At 36.8% G+C, this 25,664-nt stretch overlaps 2 protein-coding genes across 4 annotated transcripts; one reads left to right on the top strand and one right to left on the bottom strand.

The window, feature by feature from the left end:
* The first annotated feature begins 1,359 nt into the window (after positions 1-1,359).
* Positions 1,360-7,115, top strand: LOC112177036. 3 transcript variants are annotated; one of them, XM_040511200.1, is made up of 7 exons: positions 1,360-1,818; positions 2,297-2,599; positions 4,314-4,358; positions 4,466-4,806; positions 5,173-5,698; positions 5,845-5,883; positions 6,340-7,115. In XM_040511200.1, the coding sequence occupies exons 1-7, from the start codon at positions 1,686-1,688 to the stop codon at positions 6,867-6,869; spliced, it is 1,917 nt and encodes a 638-aa protein (XP_040367134.1). In that variant the 5' UTR covers positions 1,360-1,685; the 3' UTR covers positions 6,870-7,115. The 3 variants fall into 3 exon arrangements, with proteins under 3 accessions (XP_040367134.1, XP_040367133.1, XP_024170971.1); XM_024315203.2 differs by having other exon boundaries at positions 1,365-1,818; positions 4,203-4,358; XM_040511199.1 differs by lacking the exon at positions 5,845-5,883 and having other exon boundaries at positions 1,361-1,818; positions 4,203-4,358.
* A 3,008-nt stretch (positions 7,116-10,123) lies between these two features.
* LOC112180146 (protein LURP-one-related 17) lies at positions 10,124-11,266 on the bottom strand. Its single transcript, XM_024318649.2, has 2 exons — positions 10,885-11,266; positions 10,124-10,689 (listed from the first exon to the last, which is right to left on the bottom strand). The coding sequence occupies exons 1-2, from the start codon at positions 11,176-11,178 to the stop codon at positions 10,288-10,290; spliced, it is 696 nt and encodes a 231-aa protein (XP_024174417.1). The 5' UTR covers positions 11,179-11,266; the 3' UTR covers positions 10,124-10,287.
* Positions 11,267-25,664: the final 14,398 nt, after the last annotated feature.

Here is a 25,664-nt window from a genome sequence, read left to right as displayed (position 1 = left end):
GGTTGGTGGCGTTGGAACCAAAAGGAAGAGAGGCCGGAGGAGGAAGAACCTAATTACAACCTGTTTTGGTTCTCTTATTCGAGACGCCGCCGTTGGTGGTTATAGAGGACGGTGGAGCTCAGACAACGGCTAGAAGGGACCAAACAGTGGCGCAGGGGCGGAGAAAAAATCAAGTCACATGTTTGGGTGGTGTAGTTGATCCACTAGTGAAGATTCACTATAGTGAACCGAATATGCTCAGACTGTAGACTTGCTCACAAATCTGTTCACATTAGCCAATAATTTTAAGGGTGTGGCTATTGCCACCCTATAATTTTCTTAGTTCACCCTACAGACATTTAAATTATTGAAAGACTATATTACCCAACTGCAAAATGACTAATAAGTATACTAATTTTCTAAAATACAAATCTTTAGGGAAAACGAAATACACAACTAATTAATTACATACAAATACTACTTAATTTCTCATTGGATAACATCAATCTTCAACTTCTCCACCCAAATTAAAATTTATTACTATTTTTTTGTCTTTTTGTTGCCTCCTCAACATTAATTCGTTATTCAGTTCACAAAATTATTAGTGTTAATTTCATCAAAATCTTTGCAATACCCTTTGTGAACACTGAAAATATAAATTTATAAAAAAAAAAATCAATCCCTTCTTCATTGCTCATAGTTGTTAACTTGCTAATCTTTTGACATGGATTGAAATAGACGAAAATTGAAACGGAAAGAAAAAATAAAAAAAATGGAAGTAAATCAGATTATGATTTCATTAGGAAACTTTAATATATTTTAGTTTTTTTAATGATATAAATTAAATGAGAGATTTTCGTTAATTAATTTATTTATTTAGATATGTCATAAGGATATTTCTGGAAACAGAAATGGGTTAGATAATTAAATTTAATAATCAAAATTAATATGTAAGGTGTAATGAACATGTAGGGTGAATAAAAAAAATGGTAGGGTGACAATAGCCACACCCTAATTTTAATTTCCGGATTGAGACTAAACTGAGAAGGAGAATATAAGACCCGAACTCGAACCGAAATCAAAAATTGAAAGACTTTAAACGGACCGTTGATTCCAATCCCGTTCGAGCATGTTCTTTGATTTGCACTTTTCCTGGATTTGTACATACTAGGCGTAACGCGTTTGAGAATTGAGAGGTGCGATGCTAGACTACCAAACGCAACACATGTTGGGTTCTTATTGGTGGTCCTTAGATAATAGTTCCTTCGTTTGTAATGCACCTGGTAATTGGATAATGCCACGTCAAACAACGTGTCCAAGCCAACAGCTATTGGATCACCGTTGACGCTAACCCGCACCGGAATATTCCCCACCCAACGACTCGTAACCAAACCCACCTCACCCTTTCCCGAAAAGTATAAATACTTCTCTTTCTTCCCCATTTGCGGTCGTTGCCCTAGAAACCTCAACATCGCCTCCACTCAGCCGCAACCTGATTTTTCTCAGCTAAACACTCTGCTCTTCCCACTCTCTCTCTCTCTCACCAAATCCTCCAATCTCACCTCGTTTCCGATCCAAAATTCGCCCTCATGGTCCTGTTTAGCTCATCTTTGATCGCTCCGGCCATGATTTGGACTTCGAGGCGATTTCGCCGGCTCTTATTGTAACTTTGTTGAGTGTTGATGTTTTAGGATCGTCTTCCGGTGATGGATTCGGTTGAATTGACTTATCACATGAAAGGATTTCTCAGAGCTGGAGTTACAGTCAAGGAGCTGGAGCCTTGTGACGTCGGCCGGCTTGTAAGCCCGGAGCTGTGCAGCTCATCTCGAAGTTATAAAGGTAATTTCTTAGGCCTTTGATTTTGGTTTTGTTGTTTTGATTAATTATTTTTATTAGTCAAATTAGACGCGTTATCGGTTATTTGATATGAAAACTTTGGTTTGATCATTTTCTGATTAGGGAGTATGTGATGTTTCCAAACATATTGTTTTTTTTTGCTAGAACTTGTATTAAACAAGAAGGGGAAAAAAAAAAAAAGGAGGAAAAGGAAATGAATTATTGCTTAATAGATCTTCCAATTCAAGCATTTGCTTTTGATTTGCCTCATTAGATCAGTTACTGCTCATATATACCTTATGGAGTATATATTTATTGCAAGATTGTTACCTGAGTCTTGTTATTTTGTTATTTGGGTCTTTAACTGACATCCTCTTCACTTTGTTTAAAGACTGCTTGACTTTACGTGCATTGCTCATTTTTCATTTTGTCGTTCAAACATTGATTCTGTGCACTGAGAAATTTGGGTGTGTTCTCTCAGATGTAACAGTTGGTTCTTCAAAGTCTGAATCATCTAAGCTTGACGGTCAGCATCGCAGCTATCAGGGTGAAGACTTGTCCAGGCACCTTCATGCCAGGGGCAGAAATGGGTTTTTGTTAAATCATGGCATTGAAAGTGTACAATTACAACGGAAATCAGTGAAGGTGTCAAAAACAGGTAGTTTGCCTTTTAAGAGACCACGACTCAGTCAACTAGAAGATTCAGATAGCTTAACTGGAGTTGATGGGATAAAGGACATGCCAGATAAGCTCGGCTCATATCTTGCAAAGTGCAATTCTGCAGGTAATATAATGCTCACTACTGTCATTTTGAATTATCTATGTGATGTAAATGTGTTCTTACCATCATTGAGTCTAAATATATTTATAATGATTGAAAAGTCTTTTTAAGATGCTCAATGCTAGCTGTGGTCTCTTCATATGTGTCATCAACCCCAGAATGTGGAAATATGTTTTATAAGTCTTTTTTAGCCTCTTATGTGAAAACTCTAAATGTTATGCATTTATTAGTCACTTAAATGCTACAAAGAGCAATCTGTCAGCTCCTGCAAGAACGTGGAAATATGTTTAAAAATTTGTCTGCCATTGTTTAGTGGATGTATATAACCTCTTCCTCACTGGAAAGTTTTTTATGTACAGTTCTTATGGTGAAAGTTAAAAGTTCCCATACAGTGGCTAAAAAATAGAAAGAAAGAAGAAAAAAAAAAAAACAGGAGAAAAGAAGCTAAACTTATAATTTAATTACTTGTAATAATCCAATGCTCAAACAGGTACAACACAATGACAATTCTAACTTTTCGTTGATGCTGTACAAACCCGGATAAGGAAACCCTTCGGTCCAATGTGGTACCCAAAAACTGGAGTAACTTCGAGTGTCTCAACCTTGTTTATGGACAAGATTTGATTACAACAAATTACTTTAAGCACTAGGCTTGAGTTCAGTACCCACTTTTAGATTCGTTTGATCTATCAGCCTACTATGTTTTGTGCTCAGCAGCACTGAGAGGGGAGTCACACTGCAACTGTGTATATGTATATGTATATGTATATATTTGTTAAAAACCCTAAAGTGTCTGAGCTAGAAATTACAAACCGCCTCATTGTCACATTTAAGTGTCTACGTGAATGTGTTGATCGCAATCAATGTCTAATGGTACACAATGTTTATGTAGTTATGATATTTTTTAGGAATACTAGTTGGTAAACTTATAAGGTTTTCTACTATACATGGGGATTAATTTAACCTCTGTTAAGATTTGACCTGGAACATTTTCAATTCACTGAACCTGTGCAGTGGAATTTTGGTAGATAATCAAACTAATAGGAACTTCCAACTTTTCTCCAACAATTGAGACAGAAATTTATCCAACAAGTGGGACAAAAATTTCTATGTTAACATTCTCAAGCGGTTTGGAAGATATTGTGGAAGTTCATCTTCTAGGTCCATATTCATTTTTTGGGTGCAATTATTATTCCTCATTCAATTCAGTTATCTCTTCTTCTATTTTACTTTTTATCTTTTAAGTTTCATTGTGCTAGTATTCAAGGAACATATTCCTTAAAAAGAAAAATGACTTCCAACTAGTGTCTTCAACCTTTTGTAGTGCTAGTTTCTATGCGCCCATTTATCTTTGAGGATCTCTTTCTTGCTATGCTATAGTAAGTGAAATGTTCCTTTGGTTAGGTGGTTGGAAATTGGATAGACCAGTTTTGAAGTGTTCCCTTCAAGAATTTATGTTCTGATTTGCTAAGATAATAGTTTTCATACTTAACCACATTACTGTCCCTTTTAAAAGTATCTACGCTTGCATTGGATGTTTCTTCATGGCCTTTAAGATTTTGTGCTAAGATGCATTTTTTGTCACTTCTGTATTATACACTTACAGATAAGACTCAATTGGCGAAACAAAAGACCAAATTTACAAGCAAGCGAGGTGATAAGAGAAATCACAAACTTCCTGTAAAGACTAAAAACGATTCCTTCTCTGTGAAGGCAGGTTTGGCAAGCTTCAGTTCGGCTGCTGGAGGGAACAATTTCTTTGGTATGACATCTCAAAATGATAAGTTCTGTTTCTAGATGTAGACTTTGCTTTATTAAATGGAGTGTACTCATCAATTATTCTAAATTCCTCATTGAAATGGATGGCAGGAGTACATGGCCTTAAGTCAGATAATCATGATGTTACAAAGCATGTAGATGATCTGCCACTGAATGAGCTTCTTGATGGCACATACAAACATCTCAGTTTGGGTAAGGACAAAGGAAAGAAACCAGTGAATGTTAACGATAGTTTTTTGCATTCAATTAGAAAGGCTTGTTCTATCCTTCAGCGCCCGAGGTCTGTTCAGCCCCAACATAATGCTGAACTAGATAGCCATTCCGAAATGAAAATGTCATCTTTGCCGTTAGGCACAGCTGCTGTTGTAGCTAATGGTGTTAATGGTGATAAAGGAGAATCATCCATAACAGATCTGTCTTCATCTAACAAGGTTAGTAGTCAGTGCATATCTAAGATATTTGTTACCCCTGAAGAAAATTTATTGTACCCCTGAAGAAAATTTATTGTACTTTAGATAGCTGGTTTGATAAATTAGAACATTGATGGCTTACATGGAAGATGTAAACAATTATTCAGGCCTCTTTGTAATAGTTGTTTGGATAGATCTTCTGTTACCAGTATGGGTCTGCTGGCCTGACTGAAGTCTTGACACCTGTATGAATGCTTGCACATTTAGTTGAGACTTTCAGGCTCCAGTGACAGGGATTTTAGTTAGTTTCCGACTAAGAGCCTAATTAGTCTTCTACTGCAAGTTTACTAATGATTGATGACGTACTTTCTCTTCTCTTTTGTATAGGTACATGATTCTTGTAGCAGGCCTGATAGTCCTGCTAATCCCCTTGATATGCCATTAAGTCATCCTAATTATATTTTGGAACGCTTGGATCTTCCTCATCACAAGGATTTGGAATCTTTGCTTCTGGATGCCATGAAGCCTGGTTTATTTTCAAAAAGTACTCCTGATCCATGCTCAGGCAAGCAAATGTCTCGGCAAGCAAGTTTGCCACCTTTCCCGTGGTCAAATACTTCTAGTTGGCATTGTAGAAGCAGTTCGGATACAGCAAAATTGTCTACAAGTAGGGGCTCATGTCAAGGCCGATGGCTAAAAATAGAGAGGAATACTGTTACTTCATTGGGAATTGCCACTAGTAATTTTACTGACTTGGAGTCAATGACTTATGATCAGAGTCTAGTTCCTTCCGCAAGACTGAAAATGGCTTCTTCAACAGATAAAATTTCCCCAACCATATCTGTTCTACCTCAGTGTGAGTTGGATTCATCAGCTCCTGCAACCTGTTTGAATGAATCATATGCTGTTTTAGGTATTATTACTTTTTCTTGAAAATGCTTTCACAAATTTCATTTAAGTACTAGGACGCGAGTTTTTGCCATTTTTATATTATATTCCTTAAAAGCATCATTTTGGGACGGATTGTTTTTTTTATAATTATTTTGTTTGGTAATGCAGACTCGGGAGGGAAGGTGAATCACTCAGGAAATAGTAATGGTACAGTTTCTACCTGATAGTAGCCTATTACTTTAAACTTCTTTTTCGTATATGTATGCACGTGTTTTGGGATGCTTTGGGTGGTGGGTGAGGTAATTTCAAACCATTCAATGTAGGCCTGCTATTTTTTATACCACGTCTCAGGATCAGATGATCTAGTTGTGGCCTAGATTTTACCCTTTTATTTGTAGATTCCTAATCAATCTGACATAATTTGAGCCAGATGACTCATTATAAACTGGAATAGTAAAGAGGTGATGGGATATGATTAAATGGATGTAGTTAGGAAATAGGAACTGGATGTCAACTCTATCAATTTTAAACTTGCATGATGATTGCGCATCTTTTAGGAACGAATTTTGCAATATCTTGATACACATGCACCTGATTTTCGTTTTCTACCTGTCCAGCTGTGCTATTTCACTTTTCTCAATCAGGTGTTTTTGCTTGTGACAGATGAGCATTGTTCGAATATATTAGATGCTGCTCAAATACTTTGTGGCATGGCAACAAATCCCTTCATTCGAAATCCAGATGGAATCCTACGATGGTCAAAGAAGCCTTCACACAAGGCCATGAAAGCTCGCAAGTTGAAAGCAGTTGAGAAACCTGATGATGTATATGGATCATCAATTGCAGTATCTGGGTCTGACAATCTCACAAGAAGAAGCATGGACCGGATGCTGATGCTGCCCCCAAAGAAGCCCAAGCTCTCTTTGAGTGATGATAGAAAGGATTACAATAACTTCAGTAGCGTTAGGAAAGAACCAATAAGTTGGTCTACACCAAGATCAAGTAGGTCATTACCTAGCAAATCAGGTAAAGAATCAATTGGGAGTATTAGACATTCGACTTCTGATGTGGCGAAGCATTCATATATGATGCCCCCTCCTTCAAAGGTTCCGGAGAAGGCTTCCCATAAGCGAGACAAGTTGAGGAATTTATTGACAATGGAATGGAGCAGGGGAAGAGACCGGCCAGACTGATGAATACATTCCCTAGTGACTACTAGGGTTTTTATTGATTCTGAAAGTTGGGTTATTGGGAAAAATTGATCTGTATATATCACCATGTGCTAAAGGAATGCGGCAATTGGTTAGGTACTTAGGCAGAATGAAATTGTTGTAAGAAATGATGAATAGGAAATCTTATGTTGTAAGAAAGGATAAAACGCAGTAATGGTGAATTCTTTGCCATGAAGAGCATTCAAATTTCGAAGTCTCTTTTAGACAGGTTCCAAGCTTCCAGTCTTCCGCATTCTGCGAATGTTTGTGGTTGAAAACTAGCATGTTCATTTCTGAGAACACTGAGCCTTGTGTTAGAGAGCACCGCGAAACTAGCGTCATACCCAATTTCAGTATATCCTAGTCTAAAAACATAGGGGGTCCTTTTGAATTACAGCTTACGGTAATTGTTGTGATTTTAAAAGATCTGGTCTATCAAAAAAAAAGATCTGGTCTATCGAGGCAGGATAAAGTCCAAAATCCGAATTGCAGTCTCAGCATCTTTAATAATTACACTAATTCCAAAACAAGGTTCCCGGTCAGAATTCTGGCGCCGAGTTATGAGTGTGGGTTTTGGAATCTAGGGGTTTGGACCTGGGGTATATTGCAATTATTTCAACGGAATTTCGGAATTCGTCAGTAGTTCCATTTGCCAGCATTTATTCTTGTAAAAGCTATTATTATTATTGTTTAGTCATTTGATTACCATCATTCTTATTTTAGTATTGGAAGTTGATCGATTTAGTGGATGTGGATTACTGGATCCCCTCCAACTCTCAAATTAACCTTCTTGTTTCAGAGACTATATTTGTTTGCTTTAGTTTCAATGATCAAACAGTTTCAAAGACTCTAGTTTAAAAATACCGCGACTTTTGCTCCCCCTCTCTCTCTCTCTCTCTCTCTCTCTCTGCTAGGGTTGGGGTTTTTTGAGTATTTTCGAGCTGTGCGGCGACCCAACTTCATGGCTGCTGCTATTGCATCCATGACGGCCAGGCTAGCGACCAAACTGTCGCTCAGAGAAGGAGAAGAACCAGTGGACTTGGGGAATCTCAGGGTTCCGGGGAAGGAATTTTTGGCTCGCAACTTTTACTTGGTGGGCAGATTGAACACTTGTAGGGCAGTGGTGATGGAGTCTTTCAGGAGTGCTATGCGGTCGATGTGGAGGCTGTCAGGGACAGTGGAGGTCCAACCACGGGGTGAACGGTTTCTGTTTACGTTCACTCATGAAAGGGATGTTGCTCGTGTGAAGAAGGGTGGTCTGTAGGGCTTTTAGCGCGCTATGATCCTTCTGAACGACTATCATGGCTTCTCAGAGATCTCTACCGTGAAGCTGGATTTTGTTTGGATCTGGGTTACACTGCAGGGCATCCCTCCGGGTATTTTGACGGAACCTACCGTCCGGTTGGTTGGGGAGACGATTGGAGAGGTTCCGGAGGTGGACCGGTTGGCGCTGCGCAGGAGTGAAGCTCGTGTCCGGCTTGTTCTCTCCATCAACGATCTGGTAAGGCTGGATCGCAGGGTTAGGGTTTCTCCTATTGACGTCCTAACCCTTCGTTTTAGTATGAAAGGCTCCTAGGTCAGTGTCACTCTTGTTCTCTGCTCAATCATGGCGGGCAGCGATGCCCTAGGGAGGAGGAATCAGAGACTGATACTGTGGTGGAGACAAGGTCACAGCCGGTGACGGGGTCGATCAGTCCAGCTATTGTCTTTAGGGCAAACACCCAACCAACTATTTCTCCTTCACTTCTCTTTGCTTTCAGGGTTCCTAGCACGATGAAGAAGAAATCTGTGCATATTCGATCGCTTCCGGAACTTGTTACGAGCTCTGGGACTGAGGGTACTTCTGCTTCTACACCGGTGGTAGGGGTACGTCGTCCCAGGGAGGAGGAGGCTTCAGAGGAAGGCAAGCGCGTTAAACATAGCTTGGATCTTGTTCCGGCTAACCTGCAGCCATAAAATCTGGGTTTCAAACTTTCTCCAGAAGGTCTAGTTGAAGTGACGGTGACTCAGACTCCCAAGGTCTACAAGAACAAGGGTAGGCCTCGGGGACAGCGCAACAAGGTAAAAACTTCGAAGGCAGCGTCCATTTGTGGTGGTTCTATGGCCATGATGTCGGGGTCTGTTGCTGAAGGGGCTGATGGTATACATGGGGTGCAGGATGGGCAGGATTCAGTGCCCATTTCCCAGTCTGGGTAGGAGGTGATTCCTGGGTCATCTAGGGTGTGATGTGTCTTGCTTGGTGATGGCGACGTACACCAGAAGGGTCTTAGGCATCAAAGTGATCAAGGAAGTGTCTCACGCTAGATGGCGTAGGTCTTCGTAGTTTCCGTAGTTTTTATTGCTTTGGCTAGTAGTTTTCTTTTTGGACTTTTAGTTTTTTTTGGATTTCCTTTTGGTTTTAGTACTCTTATGAGCATGTATTGTAATATGAGGGGTGTTTGTACCCTTCATGCTTGACTGAGCGAGGTCGTCATGATTTCTATCAATGGATTAGTCTTCCGTTGCCCTCAAAAAAAAAATGATCAAACAGTTATGAGTTTTGCTAATTTTTCTTTAGAGGTAGTTCTTATAGACCAACCTACATAATGGTTTCAATTATTAAATTAAATTGTATGGTGATCAAAATTAACTATAAATTTTAAATTTAACAAATTCTTGTTTAAAAGGAATATGTACAAAGATATATTTAATTCTGTTCTAAGATCATATGTCATATCTAGCATGAACTTGTAATTTGGCAAAAATGACCGCATCATCCGAATGGTAAAATAACTTTGAACGGTTTGTATTTCAACCATGTTACATTGGAATGTACAATACACACACACACAATTGATTCTCCATTAGTGGAGTCTACACATCAATTTTGCAATCCTTTTATGGATCATTTGGACAAAGAAATAGAAGAAAAAAAAAATCGGACATTTAAACATATAATTATCAACTTCATAATTTCAATATTATAACTTTATCAAGCAAACAAATTGTATGTGGAAATAATTATTCTATAGATCCGAGCTATCACGTGTATTACCAAGTGGTGGTCTTGTCCAATACATAATCGATACTTGGGTTTGTTCATTACGGGAGATAAAAAAAATTACGTGAATTGAATCAATTAAAAACAATTTTATGCCACATGAAACAATCATATCAGTCTAGCTCATGAATACATGGTGCTTCGAATCTCTATAATAATTTATTGTATACTAATATGTTTCTAACAAGATTTAATGTATATAAAAAGATAAATGGTTTTGATTATATTACAATGTATTCGTATAGTCAGTAGAGTGAGACGTTACACTATATAAATTAGAAACTCATTACTTTCCTGAAATCATATTCCAATATGTTCTTCAAGAAAATATATAAATAATAATGATAAAAGCCTAATAAATTAAAACATTTGATCTAATAATAGCACAAGCGCCATTGCAAATCCAGGATCAAATCCAGGATGCACAACCAAATGGAAAACCTCCAGCCCATAAGAAACTCCTCCAACATTTGCTTCCTTCCTCTTAATCTCAGCCACCACATTCCTCGAGAACTCCTCCAATACCTTGCATGATCGATGCGTGTAAGACCCTTCAATCACATAAGCACATTTTTTATGACTACCCGATGCTTCACGATATACATGGGCAAGTGTAGTGGGATTGGCATTTAACATGTTCTTGTTCTTCCTCACGCAAAAAACTGGCCAACTCTTTGGTGCTGCTGCTGTAGTTGTTCTTGCTGTGAAAAAGTCTCCCACGTCTCCTTCGTACACGAACCAGCTCTCTACCAGACTAAACTTCTGCCAATCAAACATGAGATAGAAACAGTCAAGATCGGACCCGTTGCTCCTTATATTGCTTTTATTCAAGATGTACCAAGTAAAAAGGTTCTCTTGTTAGACACTGTCGATTCATAGTTTGATAACATATAACATGTTAAATCGTTCGATATGTATTAAGAAATGATTTTGCTATGTACTTGGTAGGTAGTTTACCTTGTTACGACGCATTGTGAGGACCGATTTCCCAGAGCCATCCATGAGAGTGACTTCTTGAGGATGACCGACATAGTTGTCGACCCGATAAACCAGATCTCCATTGGAATCGATCACTGTGAACCCTTTACAGCTAATTACAAGAGATTTTCTCCATACTGTTAATGATATCGATGTGCAAGCCCCACTAGGGCCACTGCTATCGATACCTGCTTTTGATTCCTGGTCATCATGATCATCTTGTTCTTCATGAACCGACCTTGACAAAGATGTGAAGAAAGGAACAATCTTCATCCTCTCTCTCTGTAAATCGTTAAACCTTAAGCAGGTTAGGGGAGCAGATATTTATAGCCAGAGCATTTTGTCTTTCCAATAGAAGGAAAGTTAATCTCTTTTGTTCACAACATTTCAACAGCTAGCCATATATTATATATAGACACACAACTAATCACTAGATATTCACGTAATGATATATGATTATATGATAAATACCGGTAGCTGTACGTGCTTGTGTGGATAGAAAGAAAAAGGGTATTTGTATGTGTACATTATATACGTCTGCATATCGTATATTTACATCTATAATATTGCATGAATCTACAACCTTTGTCCTATATAATAATTGGTCGTCATAAGGAGGACACGAGTAGCTCTCAATGAGTGGGAGGCTGGTTTTCCATTTTATATTCTGAATGAGAGAGACAACCTTGCCAGAAAAGTCATTGCTGGTTTTCTAGAGACACACTTTGATGGGATTATTCATATAAATAAATAAATTTTGTAATTTATGAAGATTTTGCATGATATATTTCGATTTATTTGTTTATTTAATTAAGAATTCACATTTATTTTAGCGATGAATGAAAGGGGGACACGTTTGTGTTTGCATCTCTCTGAGCTTCCAAATTTGCTCTTCTTTTGATTGTATTGTCAAATTGTGAGTTAGTCTCTTGTTTGTTTAATAGGATCGAGATTCATGAGCACGAGACAAAAAGGACAGCCATTAAAAATATGGGGGAGGGTGAAATCCAAGAAAATTGCTCAAGTTATTTCCGTCACCATTCACATATTTAGCCCCAGCTGTTTTGCTCTTTAGTGGTTGTTTTGAGACATTGGCTTTGATAAAGTCGTTATGCCATTATGTCATTGGACAGTAACGAAGGCAGAACTAGTGATTGTCGGTTGCGTAATTGTTAATTTTCAAAACGTGAGTTCTTAAATTTTCAATGATTTGGTTAATAAAAAGGGAGAAATATCACTTTGTTCATCGAACTATGGCTCGCTCGACACTTTGGTCATCCAACTTTTAAAAACTTCATTTTGGTCATCGAACTATATCACCGTATATCACTTTGGTCATTCCGTCAGTTTTCTTTGTTTTCTCTGTTAACTCCAGGGGTATTTTGGAGATGAAATGTTTTACCCGCCATTTTTATAACTTAATCCAATTTTCCCCGCCTAAACATAAAACTTCATCCAATTTTGCCAACTTTTTCCTCCTTTTATTCATGTATTCATCATCAATAATCAAAGCATGCAACAAAGAAAAATAATCGAGTCAGAGAATGATTCAAAGTGAGGGAATATAAGAGGAAGAAAAATATTGATTTAATAAATTAAGGAATTATAAAAGGAGGGAAAAGTTAGTAAAATTGGATGAAGTTTTATGTTTAGGCTGGAAAAGTTGGATTAAGTTATAAAAATGGCGAGTAAACCTTTAAATCTCCAAAATACCCTTGGAGTTAACAGAGAAAACAAACAGAATGACCAAAGTGATATGTGATGATATAGTTCGATGACCAAAATGAAGTTTTTAAAAGTTGGATGACCAAAGTGTCGAGCAAGCCATAGTTCAATGACCAAAGTGATATTTCTGCCTAATAAAAAATTCTTCTATACACAGACGGTATAAGTGAATCGGTAAATCCAGCATTTTAGCAAATTTATAGTCAATTTTTTTTATAATAAAAGATATATTTGATGTTATCTAACTATCTCTTTTTATTAGTACAAATGCACATCGGTGCATTGAATACTCTCTCTTAATTAATATATCAAGTTACCATCTTTTTTTTTTTTGTAATCCGCGACGAAACGAGGATAATTTATTTGAATAAAGAGAAATAAATTATAGAGAGGGAGAACAATACCAAACCTCTTGACATCATCAACATAAATGAAAATTAGGAAGAATATCAAATATATCTTTTATTATAAAAAAAATATCAAATAAGAAAATTATGAATGCTAGGCGGAACCAAATCCCACCCAACTAAGAAAAAATGATTTTTCCACTTATCAAGTTAACATCTCTTAACAAAAAGAGAGAGAAATAGTTAGATTAACAAAATTAAACTTTCATGATTAAGACTCAGATATCATATTAGAAATCACAATTACGAAAGAGAAATCATTTTTAAGAGAATTATCAATTATATATATTATTGTTAAAATGTTTTAAAAACTTTCCCCTTAGTTATTGAAAAAGCATCTGTGATACATACATTGACCTTTAATATGTGAATTTGTATAGATAAAAAACCAACATATGCTATAACCCATTGTCATCAATATATATATATAACCCAGGATGCTTTTTGAAAAGTTCCCTAGGGTTTTTTTATTCTTTCTTCTTCCCAAGTATATATAAAAGTGTTTGATAATAAAACAGTTTCTTACCATCTTGTAGGGTACAAAAAGATGAAGAAGAATGGCAATATGGTATCAACCCAGCCATACAAAAAATAGGACAAAAAAAAAACGGTGTGCAGTGTAGTTTGTATTGTGTTTAAATAATATAAGATTAGTTAAATTGTATATTTGTATTATAATCAAGTCTGAATAGTGTCATGTTTCGAGTCATGCTACAATTTTTCTTGCTTTTGGTTATGGTCTTTTGGGAACAAGTTACAATTAGTGATCAGGAATTAACTGAATACTAATGTTTACAACTAATCAGTCCTTATAATATTAAGGGTCCTTGACCCAAAGTACTAAAATTGGACAAAATTATTCCACTTATCCCAGCAACAAATTTTTATTCTCACTTACCATGTTTAAGAAAAAATGACAGTTTACCCATAACTTAATTAATTAATTAATTAATTACATGTGCTCTCTCTCTCTCTCTCTCTCTCTCTCTCTCTCTCTCTCTCTCTCTCTCTCTCTCTCTCTCTCTCTCTCTCTCTCTCTCTCTCTCTAAATCCTTCCTTGGATTCATTTACAAGTCTTCCTGCTCCGATCGAGCCACTCAACGGAGATCATGGCCATCGGAGCCACTCAACGGAGATCAAGGCCGGCCATGATAATATTACGGGTGGAGGTTATGGACCCAAGTTGGGGATGTGATTACTTCAACTGAGAAAACTTCATCTTGCTGTTTATGTTTGAGTGGGAAAGATCAACAAGGAAAGTAGAAGCTTCGATGTTTCCTTTTATTCCTCTTCGGAGTTCTAGGTTTTTTTTTTGTCTCAGACTTGTTTAAAAAAATGTGGGTGTGTTGTGTGTAGTATACTCGTGTGCTAGGATAATGTGCTCTATGTAACAGTTGTAACTGCTTTTTTAACGATCATTCTGGATAAATTGTTATTGTACTGCTTGCTGAATTGCAAAATTGTTGGCCTTTTTAACTCAAACAAAAAATGTGTCATGTTACCCATAATTAATTATATATCTCTCGGTACTTTTGGCAATATTCAATTTGATCAATTTTAACTGCTTGTATAGTCTTTCTCATATATTGATCGAGATCTAATGTCCAATTTAATTTGATTGTGTGGTATTTTAACTTAGACATGCAGTTAACATTGTAGGCCAAATTGCATGTTTAGAACGACATAGCATAAGAATTTACGTACATTTTCTTTTTGTTTAGAATTGTTTAAGGACGGCATAAAGCTATTAAAGCATCTCCAACAATGTAGTCAAAAGTTAAAGCCATATGCAAAATTAGAACCCCCCCAGTGTCATCACTATTCATTCAATTTTTGCATCTCCAACCATATTTAGTCAAAAGTCAAAATCATTTAATAAATTAATCATTTTAGAGAATTAATTAACTACAATATGAATCTGGGCCGTTCGATTTCTTACCGTTGGAAGACCACAGGCCGTTCTGCCCAGGCGGGCCCCATGTGTCGGCCACTCCATCAACGTGTGTCTCGCGCGTTCGCTTGCTTCTTCCCGTTATTTTGTCTTCTTGCGCAATTGCCTTCTGTCTTCTACCTCTAGCGCGTCAACCTCTTCAACTGCAATTGCAGCACATACAGCTAGGGCCCACCATTTTTACAACCAAGATATTTGGCTTTCTTTCTACAAACTTGAGTAATTTTGACTCGGGCTTTGGCTCAAGAGTCAAAATAGCTCAACATTGAGCATGGTTGGAGATCCCTCTACCAAAAAACCAAAATCAAAATGACTTATAGCTCAATGGTTTGAGCTACTCTTACAAAACTCATGCCAAAAGAACTACCGACGAGTACATATATTACAAGAAGGTCAATAGGGCTCTAAGATATAATCACTATGCACACATTTTCACCCTCAGAAAGAGTTCTCTTCACCAAAAAACTTTAGGCCGAGGCTGCAGCAAAAGTTCATATTGGAAGTCTGGAAAGACGACCACAGCTATAAACCTAGCTTAGCTCTTGCATGCCCCATAGATTTTCTTTAATTGTTTTTATCAAAACATAAACTAGTGAAATGACATGGTTTGTAAGATCTTCCCGCCGTTCTGATGCTTTTAGCAAATTTAGCAGCCGACTCCGACTGTGCTTCACATCGTTCCCCATCTTTTCAAATTTCATTGTCTTCTTCATTCAACATTATATTTTCAAGTTATTTAGCGGTTCAGGCTAGCTTTCGGTTTATTTTCAATGTGACCATATATACTAGCTAGGATGCTATAACTATATGCCAAGACAAATGTTGGTGCGTTTGCAAATCGAACGTAATAGTTACACGCCCAGAACTGGCATTGGCCATGTGTCTCGGGGTCATGACCAACCCTACACCATTTTTAACTACTTCACGTCACTCATTAGCACTTTTCCCAAGCCAAGAAGATGCCGTCAACGACGGTTCAAGAACCAAGATGCGCTTAAACTCTGATCACAAGAATGAAGAATTAATTGTAGGATTTTTTGCGCCAACACTCCAACAGTGTCTAGATAGTTTGAGCTTTTGAGGACGGTTAATATGATATCCAAACTGACAAAGTTATCGATATGATACCGAACTCATATTCATAGCTGGATGCATAGTCATTTTTACTAAGCTAATCCCCATTCTAATAAACTATAGGAATACAAATAAAACAACCACGTTTCTAATCCACCGATCCACGTACCCTGAACTTTCCAAGGTTTCAAATTTCGGTTTTGGTTTCGATTTCAGTATTTCAAATTAAGGAAATTTCGGAGAAAGTTTCAATATCGGTGGAAATTTCGGTTAAAAATAAAGAAATCACATTAATTGCATTTATAAAATGATATTTTTGAATGAAACTTTTATATAGACTAAACTAACATATATTAAACCTATTTACAATATAATCTCTCTAAAATTATACATAAATAATATAATTGTGATATTTAATATAGACGAGTAATTAACTAAAACTGTAGTAAGTTGCTAAACTAGTTTTTTTATCTATATGTAATTATTATTATTATTTTTTTATGGCTGGAACCCAGTGGGAGGCTTGGCCATCACGCATTTTTCACTAATAATTAGAAAAATACAATGGGAGGGATGTAATACCAAAACCCTGTGAATGAAAATAAACAAGTACAACAAAAGCAATATAAAGTATTAGTAATAAGAGCTACTATGATGTGGTTTGATTTATGTGGTTAAACTGCTCTCATTTAGTATTATACAATACTGACATACTGCTCCTAAGTACATGAATTTTGGAACTGATTTTAGTACTTCATCACATGGGTAATGTATTTGTGTTGATCTCTTCCCACATGCAATCCATATATCGGATATTATGGAATTACCTAATATGGTGTTTCATTGTATGAAGCATATAACATTGGGACCAAGAATGATCAGAAAGGCCATATATGATTCCACCTTGTGAGCTTGATCCAATTCCGTAAGTATTTTCTGAGGTAGAACTCATTTCATGATGAGGATAATGAGAATGGAATGGGTTAGGGTTATCACTATATTGAGTTCCTATGTCTATTGAGTCAAGACTTGAAGAAAATGATTCAAACTCATTTGGAGACAAATGACTATCGTGTCTTCCTTGTGCATTCCTAGCTCTAGAATTGTACTCACGATTTACACCAGGATAAGTAGTATGATCATCACTACTATATTGGTTGTAGTGCCATGATTTGCCACTCCCCATGTCATTTCCATAATTTGCCTCACTATTGCAAATAGAATCATGATGTGGTTGTAGACTTGGAGCATGAGTACTTTGGTAGCAGATAAAGCAAAGAGGGTTTTGTTGTATCCAATTTCAACTTTATTGGGAAAAAAAAAAAATCAAAATTTCATATTTTGTCAGTGACAAACGAATTTCACAAAAATTTCAGAAAAATCTCGTTGTGAATTTTTTAATATATTTTTTGTGTGTAGATATTTCAAAAATTAAGAATTTGGCGGAAATATACGGAAAATTTCTGAAAATTTCGGGAAACTCCTGACGGAAATGATATAGCATATGAATTTCGTTTTGATTCTTCAAATTTATGGAAATTTCGACTGAAATTTCAGCAGTTTTGGATAAACTTAAAACCTTGAAACTTTTTAGAAGGAGTAGATCGACCAGCATGGAATATGATGGATATATATTCCAAACATTATAGTAAAAGTCAAGAAATGTGATTCTTACATTAGCTATCTAAAAATAATAATTATTCGACTAAAAGAGAATATATAAATGGTCACTTAACATTAACTCTGTTATTTACTTTAGTCACTTCGTTAATTTTTTTTATTAAAAAAAATTATTTGCCACAATATTAATGATATTTTTTTCCAACTAATTATGAAAAATTGAGAAATATGTATTAGAATGATTGGGAGAAGTGATCAAAGTGAGGTAAAATGCTCATTGGGTGACTAAAATGATTCACAGTGTAATAGTTGAGTGACCAAAGTGATATATTTGAAACTTAATTTTAACTTTGTTATTCACTTTAGTCACTTCGTTAATTTTTTTCATTAAAAAAAAATATTTACCACAATATTAATGATATTTTCATCCAACTAATTATGAAAAATTGATAAATATGTATTAGAATGATTGGGAGAAGTGATCAAAATGAGGTAAAATGCCCCTTGGGTGACTAAAGTGATTGACAGTATAATAGTTGAGTGACCAAAGTGATATATTTGAAACTTGAGTGACCAAAGTATCGAATGAGTCATAGTTGAGTAACAATTTGTGCAATTCTCTTTCCACTGAAAAAAAGTGATATATATGTGCACATCATCAGAATCTACAAGAGATGATCTGGGCTGTACTGTTTGTCAAGAGTGTGTGCCAATCAACTTTCTAAGTGTTACGATTTATATAACATTGAGAAAAGCAGAGGCGGTTTTGAATAGGATTGAAGAGGCCGAGCGGTTGCACTTGCACAGCTTACCAAATGGTTTAGGACATCACATTTAGTTTTCTATGTTTCATGTTACCAATTTAATACTCACTCTGGATCTATTCCCATTAGCCCCTTAGAGCAAGTGCAGCGGTCTCTACTTGACCGGGCTCCAGCTCAAAATTGATGATGTGTTGCCCAGCTGAAGGAATTTTCATCTTCCACCGGCCCAAGCTTCATCAGCCAAGAGTTGGCTTTGCATGACCAAGGGCAAAAAAAAAGAAAAAGGGCAAGGCCGTGACTATTTTCTTGTCCAAGGTCATGGAGCTGCCAGCTCGACCCATTGGAGAACGTGGGTGACGTCAGGTGGTGACGCAAAGAGACAAAAGCGGTAGTGGCCCAGCGTGGAAGACACAGACCAATCCAGAAGCACCATGTGGCCGACCAAAGTCTGCATCCGTATTTTGTCGCGTAGCGACATTGAGTGGGCAGCAGGGGAAACTTGGCATCGAACCGTTGACTTGTTCAGTGATTTTGATTCCAATGGTCCTTTAATCTGGGCTGTTGGTTTCAATTGAAACAGTGATCCAACGGTAATGAAGGAATAGTTGATTTTATGGGTGATTCAACGGAAAGAAACAGGAAGAAAAAAAATGTAAAAATTTCTCTATAAATACCTACAATTTTTTGTAACATCTCACACCCAAAATACTAGAGTTCATAGTTACACCTTCCTCCTCTTCATATAGCTCTCATCATCCATATTTTTCATTATCCACTGTGGCCGAACAAAAGGGAACACAAGTCCAGTGGCCGGACAAGAGGGAGATCAAAATGAAGATGATAATACTCGAGACAAAAGGAGATGGACGAATGAGGAAGACGTTCAATTGTGCAAGTCTAGGAAAGTTGTAAGCCAATGTCCGACTGTGGGCCTCAGAAAAAAAAAACGACTTATGGAGGCGCGTGAAGCGACATTTTGACTCAAATTGGCTGCAGAGCCGATCAGCCCAATCTTTGCAGGGAAGGTGGAAAATTTTGAAGGTTGAACTCTTTGAGTGGCATTGTGCATTAAGGCCAGCAAAAAATTGGTACAAGAGCGGTTCAAACGCGATTGATGAGGTATGTATTTGTTGATAAATCATTTAATTTGTTGATACATTATAGTAAAATATTACATGATAAATAATGTAGTAATTGTAATATCGTTTTAATTGTGTAATTGCTTTTCGTTACAATTAAAATAATTAGTTGATAAATAATGATGTAATTACAATGATGTTTATATTTGTACTTATTGATTTTTAACGCAAAACGGTGAGATATTTTCTTATTAAAATTATGACATTTATAATAGATGACCCTTCATAATAGCGTTTATATTTGTACTAATTGTATTTTTTATTGTTTTTTTTTTAATTATGTAGCAAGATGAAGCACATAAATTGTGGCATGCCGGGATGAAGAGAAAAAGTGGGAAGACCAAAAGACACAATTTTCAGAGTTTTGATAGTTACGCTATTGTGGAGGGCTTTGCACAATTTAAAGACATCCCTAGCCATACATCCGGAGGAACATCAAATGAAGGAAATCAACATATGCTCACACAACCAATTCCTGGAAATTCTCCCATCAACTTGGACATGGATGTAGATGAGGTAATTGTAGGTGAAACTGCAGATCCTAATGTGAGGCCTCAAGGAAGGAAGGTTGCAAAAGAAGCAATACGGAAAGGAAAGAAGGCAGCAAAAGATCAAAGTCCTTTGTCAAGCACACTCGAGAGTATAGCGAACAACCAAATAGAAGCAACCGCGGGCAAGAAAAAACTAGATGAGGAATTTGCTCGAAGTCTCCAAGAGGAAAATCAACGAGCATGTATCCTCTTGCAAATCAAAATGCGAAAAGAGCAACTCCTATTACAAGAGAGGGAAGAGCGAAATAAAGAGAGGGAAGAACGTATTATGGAGATTGATACAAGTAAAATGACGCCAAATAAAAAACGTTATTGGTCAAGAAAACAAAAGAAGATAGCGGAGAAAGAAGATCTTGGCGAGCAGACGCCACCTTCTATAGGTGGATACTATCCGCAACCCAATTTTGGTGGTGCATTCCCACAACCAAATTTTGGTGGTGCATACCCACAACCTCCTTACCCCGGTGCATACCCACAACCACCTTACCCGATGGATTCCCACAACCTCCCTTAACAGGTGGATTCCCACCACCTCCCTTCACCGATGGATTCCCACAACCCCATTACCCCGGTGGATACTATCCGCAACCACCTTACCCTGGGGGATATCCTACACAATCACAATTTCCACATTTCTCTACGGGTGATTCCACCAACCCTAACCCTAATGATGACCATTCAAACGCAAATTGGATTCCTAAAGACGATGAGGATTATGATTTGAATAATTAGGTGATTATGTAAGTTGTTAATTGTATTGTACTTATTCCTAGTTTTTCATTTATGTAAGCATAAATTTTATGAAATAAAAGTTGTATTTGAAAATTCCTCTTATTAAAGCACACACCTTATATTCAAAATAGTAAATTGCATAATTATCCATAAATCTCCATTATTATCATCTATTTACATCAAATATATTCTAATTTTATTTTTTTAAAAAAAATTAATGAACTGTGAAAAATAAGTGAACAGTAAAAATGAGCAGTTAAAACACTAAAATGAACAGTGAAAGATGAACAGTCTTGACCGGTCAAGAAAAAAAACGGGTGGAAACCCATGTCCAGTGGCAGTGAACAGAACTTAACTGGTCGACGCCTTGACTTCTCGACTTTGCCTTTTCTTGACTACGGGTGAGCTTGCTCTTACTGCTAGTTCTGGTTATATTGAACACACGCCCCTCTTTTTGTTATTATATTGTCTACTTCATCAGTAGATTACGATTTTGATGATTTTTTTGTTTTAATATTCTTAACTGTTATCGTTTTAGATTATTTTTTTTTGTTAATAAATTTCTCTCGCATGAAGTTTCTATTTAATGGAGCCCTGTACTGAAAGTCTAAGAATTCTATTCATGCATCAAACTAAATTCAAAGGGTCTTTGACCCAAAACACTAAAATCGACTAAAATTATCCTACCAACAGATTTTTATTCCCACTAACCCAATTTAAAATGAAATGACAACTTTACCCTTAACATAATTAAGAAACCACATCATTGTCCTCTCTCTCTCTCTCTCTCTCCCTCTTTCTCTCTCTCTCTCTCTCTCTTCCTCCAAAATCCGATTTTGGACCCCGACTTCTAGCATGGAAATCGAAATGGCGCAGCCGACTGGAACTGCAGGCAGTCTCAACATTGGCGGCGCCGGGCAGCAGCTTTCGGCTTCGTTCGTGAACTCTTTTTGAGTCACCGCTGTCGCCGATCTAATCTGGAATTTGAAGTAGTTCTCTCCGGTACTGCACCTAGCTCCGAGTCTCTTGATTTAAATTGTGTCATTGTCGACATCCTCTCACGGCTACTGGCCAAATCTTTGCTCCGATTCCGGTGTGTGCAAAGCATGGCCGGCCTCGATCTCCGATCCTTATTTCATAGAAAACACCTAAGCTGCAGAGTACGAAGCAATATTGAAGTGTTTGAGCCATGATGATCCTCTTCCGAGCAAAAGGCTTCGTGGTTTGCTCCGATTTGGTGCCCAGAGCATTTTCTGGGTGGCCTATTTTTTTATTTATTAAAATGTAGGCTCCGAGAATGAAAGAAAAACTAAAAAAAATAAAAGTTTTACACAATTTGGTCTTGTTTTATACATGCACAGCTTTGAAAAGAATTCCATCATCTAATTTGGTCTTGTTTTCATTATACAATATGTTCTCTTTTTTTTTTTTTTTAATTAAATGGGGGCAGAAGGCCCAGAAGGAAAGAATTTTTTTTATATTGATGGGCAATAGAAATATATTGGGAGGCAATAGACGTTTTAAATTGATGTAATCTCCTCCTTTTTTTTCTTTAATCAAAGTTTTATTTGTCTAAATTTAGGGACATTAGTTTTCATTCCGGCGACTGAAAGTTTTATTGGAGGGTAATAGAAGTTTTGAATTGATGTAATCTCCTCTTTTTTTTATTTAATCAAAGTTTATTTGTCTAAATTTAATGAGATTAGTTTCTATTCCGGCGACCGAAAGTTCTATTGGGGGGCAATAGACGTCTATTGGGGGATAATAGAGATTTGTTGCCCCAATAAACCTTTCCAACGATCTCTTTGGGGACATCCGGCGAGGTTGATAGAGAAGTCCCATGGGTGGCGGCCGGTGACAGGATTCAGGAGATCGTTGGCCGGATTCTGACGACCAGTGACAGGAATCAGGCAATCGGTGACTGAATTCCCGTGAAGTCTCCTATGGTTTTTCTCTCTCTCTCTATGTAACAAAAGGGTGATGGTAAAATAGTCAAAAAAAAATTACAATTGGATATTAGGAAAGACCTTATTAGAGTCTTCATGGGTAAAGGGGAATTAAAAAAATTTAATAGGATAAGTGAAAAAAAAATCTCATAAATTAGGATAAATGAACAAAAATCCATATTCAAATTCAAAAGCCAAATTCTGAAGAATGAAGGTAATACCCAATTTAATTAGGAATCCAGTCCTAGTCCCAAACTAAACGTGGATCTAATCTCTTCTGGACTTGGGCCCTTCTGATATAATTTCTGGTTGACCAAAGAAACAAGATCTCATGCAAGTCACACTTTAATTTTTCCAAATAAGCAGGCCCACGCTACTTTGTCTTGGAAACAAGGTCCATGCCTAAACCGTCGATCAGACAAGGCTGGTGAGCTACTAGGCGCGGTTGAAACCCAAGAACAAAAACTTCTAGGTTTTAGGCTTTCCAATTGAGTTGATTTCAAAATTCAAACACATTTTTTCTTTCTTAGGTGGAATTTTTCATCGATAATTGAAATGAAAAGACAAAACCAAACCATTCGACTATAAACAAACCAACTTAAAACATTAAAAACAATATATGACATAAGACACGATTCGAACACGACACGATCCTGATCCAAATAAAAATAAGATAAATATTATTTTACTTGTAATATGTGAAAGTGGTGACTATCGTTTTGTTTATTTTGAATTCATATATTGTATGAGTAACTATTGTGCGCTAAATGATATTATACTATTTTTGTTTTGTCTCTAGGTCAAGTCATTGGGTAACTCAAACATGATACAAATTTTGGTAGATCAACCCGTTGACTTGATTGGCATCTTTGCATTCATGGGAAACACCATCTTAGAGCATCTCCAACAGAGTAGCTGAATTTAATTTTTAGCTATATTTAACTATTTTTGAAGCAAAATTCAGCTCCAACAGACTAGCTATAGCTTAGCTATATTTAACTTTAGCTAAATTGGCTAGCTATATTTAGCTAGAGAATCCTACATAGCTAAAGCAAAAGTTATATTTCTCTCTCTTCTTTTGTCCACATGTCAGTTTACGATTCGATGAAACATAATATATCACTTACAAATAGCTATCATTGATGGAGCAACATTGTTAAATCAATAGCTATAATTCACAAGTTTAGCTAAATTTAACTAAGAAATAAATTCTACTGTTAGAGATGCTCTTACTAGTGAGAATTGGCGTGATTCGAAGTTATCTATTACATTCACAAACAAGATGGGGGGGGGGGGTGGAAGACACTACACACATTTTAATTTTTTTATTAATATTTCAACTCACATCTTTTTGTACTTCCTAAAATACCTTCAAAGTCAGTTTTTTTTTTTTTTTCTGTTCGGGTCCTCTCTCTCAATTCTTTCTCCGTCTTCTCAATTCTTCAATTCTCTCTTCGTCTTCTCAATTCTTCAATTTTCCAGTACCCAAAAACCCTATACGAATTCCTTTGCAGTATTCAATTTTTATTTCCAAAACAATGCTTTTTTCTATTTTATTTTTTAATTTTTTTTAAATTTTCTTAACTTATTACACATTTCAATTCCTAAATAGATACAACCAAACAATAGAAATTGCAATTAAAAGCTTAGAAAAATGGCAAGAAGGCCTCTGAAACTTGCGGAGAGACCCGGTAGGGCGAAATTCTGATTTTGTGATGATGGCGGGGAGTCTCGTGCTCTCCAGATCATGTAGGAGCAAAATGGTGGCGACCCGGGTGTGGAGAGACCATGGTCACTTCTGCACCGGCGCTGGGATCGCGGTCAAGTTTCTCAAAGACTCCGGCTGAGGAGATTCTCAGTTGAGGGTGGTGTTTCTCAACGTGGGCTGGAGAATCATGTCGTCGGCGGTTGCAGCTTTCGCTGCTCTCAGGCTCTGAATCATGGGCCGGCTTCGGTTGACCACGTCGGGGGTCAGGTCGAGGTAGTGGCGAAGCCAGGAATTTAAGTTTACTGGGGCACAAAAAAATAATAATATAAAAATATACAAAATTTTTAAATGTAATTTCTATCAATTACAATGGTAATTGTGCTCGACCAGATTTCATATTTTGAAATTGATCGTTGCATAATAATCTCATCATCTATACTAATAAAACTTTCTTTCTCAATATATGAAATCAAGCAATCATTCATAAACTCGTCACCCATTCGACTAAGTAAACGAGTGAAGACTCGTTCATAGCAGAAAATACTGAGAATCATTACTTGACGATACATGCACATATGTTATTGATATAATAAAATATTTTTTAAATCGTATCTGGATTAGACTTGAAAATCTGTAAGTAATATGGAAATAGGAATTATTAACTATAACCGATTGATTCTATTATTAATGTTAAAAAAAATTGTGAAAGAAAAATATTATGTAAATATTATATAATATTTATGGTGATTAATTATCAAGGTTGAGAGACTGGGAGCACCAAACACATCTCAAATTATCTCACAAAAAAAGAGCACCTGAGTTTATCATCGTTAGCCAAAGTTAAAAATTAATTTAAAAATATATAACAAAATCATATTGTAATATAATATTAATATACTATATATATTATTATTTTTCACAAAAACTGAGTCGGTCACAGGACCCATTGGGCCCCTACCTCCCTCCACCCCTAGGTCGAGGTGAATGGAGACGCCGGTGGTGGAGTCGAGCCGGGACGCACCCGAGTCAGGCTGTGGTGCTGTAGATTTACAGCGATTTGCGACGGCGGTAGAAAGGCCAAGATGGCGTCGGTGGTGGCCGGATTGGGGCGCAGGTTGGCTGGGACTGGTCTGGCAGCGCTC

This window comes from Rosa chinensis, chromosome 7 (assembly GCF_002994745.2).
Source record: "Rosa chinensis cultivar Old Blush chromosome 7, RchiOBHm-V2, whole genome shotgun sequence".
In the NCBI taxonomy this organism is placed as follows: domain Eukaryota; kingdom Viridiplantae; phylum Streptophyta; class Magnoliopsida; order Rosales; family Rosaceae; genus Rosa; species Rosa chinensis.
Note: the sequence above shows the minus strand (reverse complement) of the source record. Positions and strands in the feature narration are given on the sequence as shown.

Bases quoted from the DNA above. Each gene is read 5' to 3' on its own strand.
- LOC112180146 (XM_024318649.2), bottom strand. From the start codon at position 11,178: ATGAAGATTGTTCCTTTCTTCACATCTTTGTCAAGGTCGGTTCATGAA. The intron at 10,690-10,884 runs GTAAACTACCTA...TTTGATTGGCAG, and splicing joins TCACAATGCGTCGTAACAAG to AAGTTTAGTCTGGTAGAGAG.
- LOC112177036 (XM_024315203.2), top strand. From the start codon at position 1,686: ATGGATTCGGTTGAATTGACTTATCACATGAAAGGATTTCTCAGAGCT. The intron at 4,359-4,465 runs GTATGACATCTC...AATGGATGGCAG, and splicing joins TGGAGGGAACAATTTCTTTG to GAGTACATGGCCTTAAGTCA. The intron at 5,884-6,339 runs GTACAGTTTCTA...TGCTTGTGACAG, and splicing joins TCACTCAGGAAATAGTAATG to ATGAGCATTGTTCGAATATA.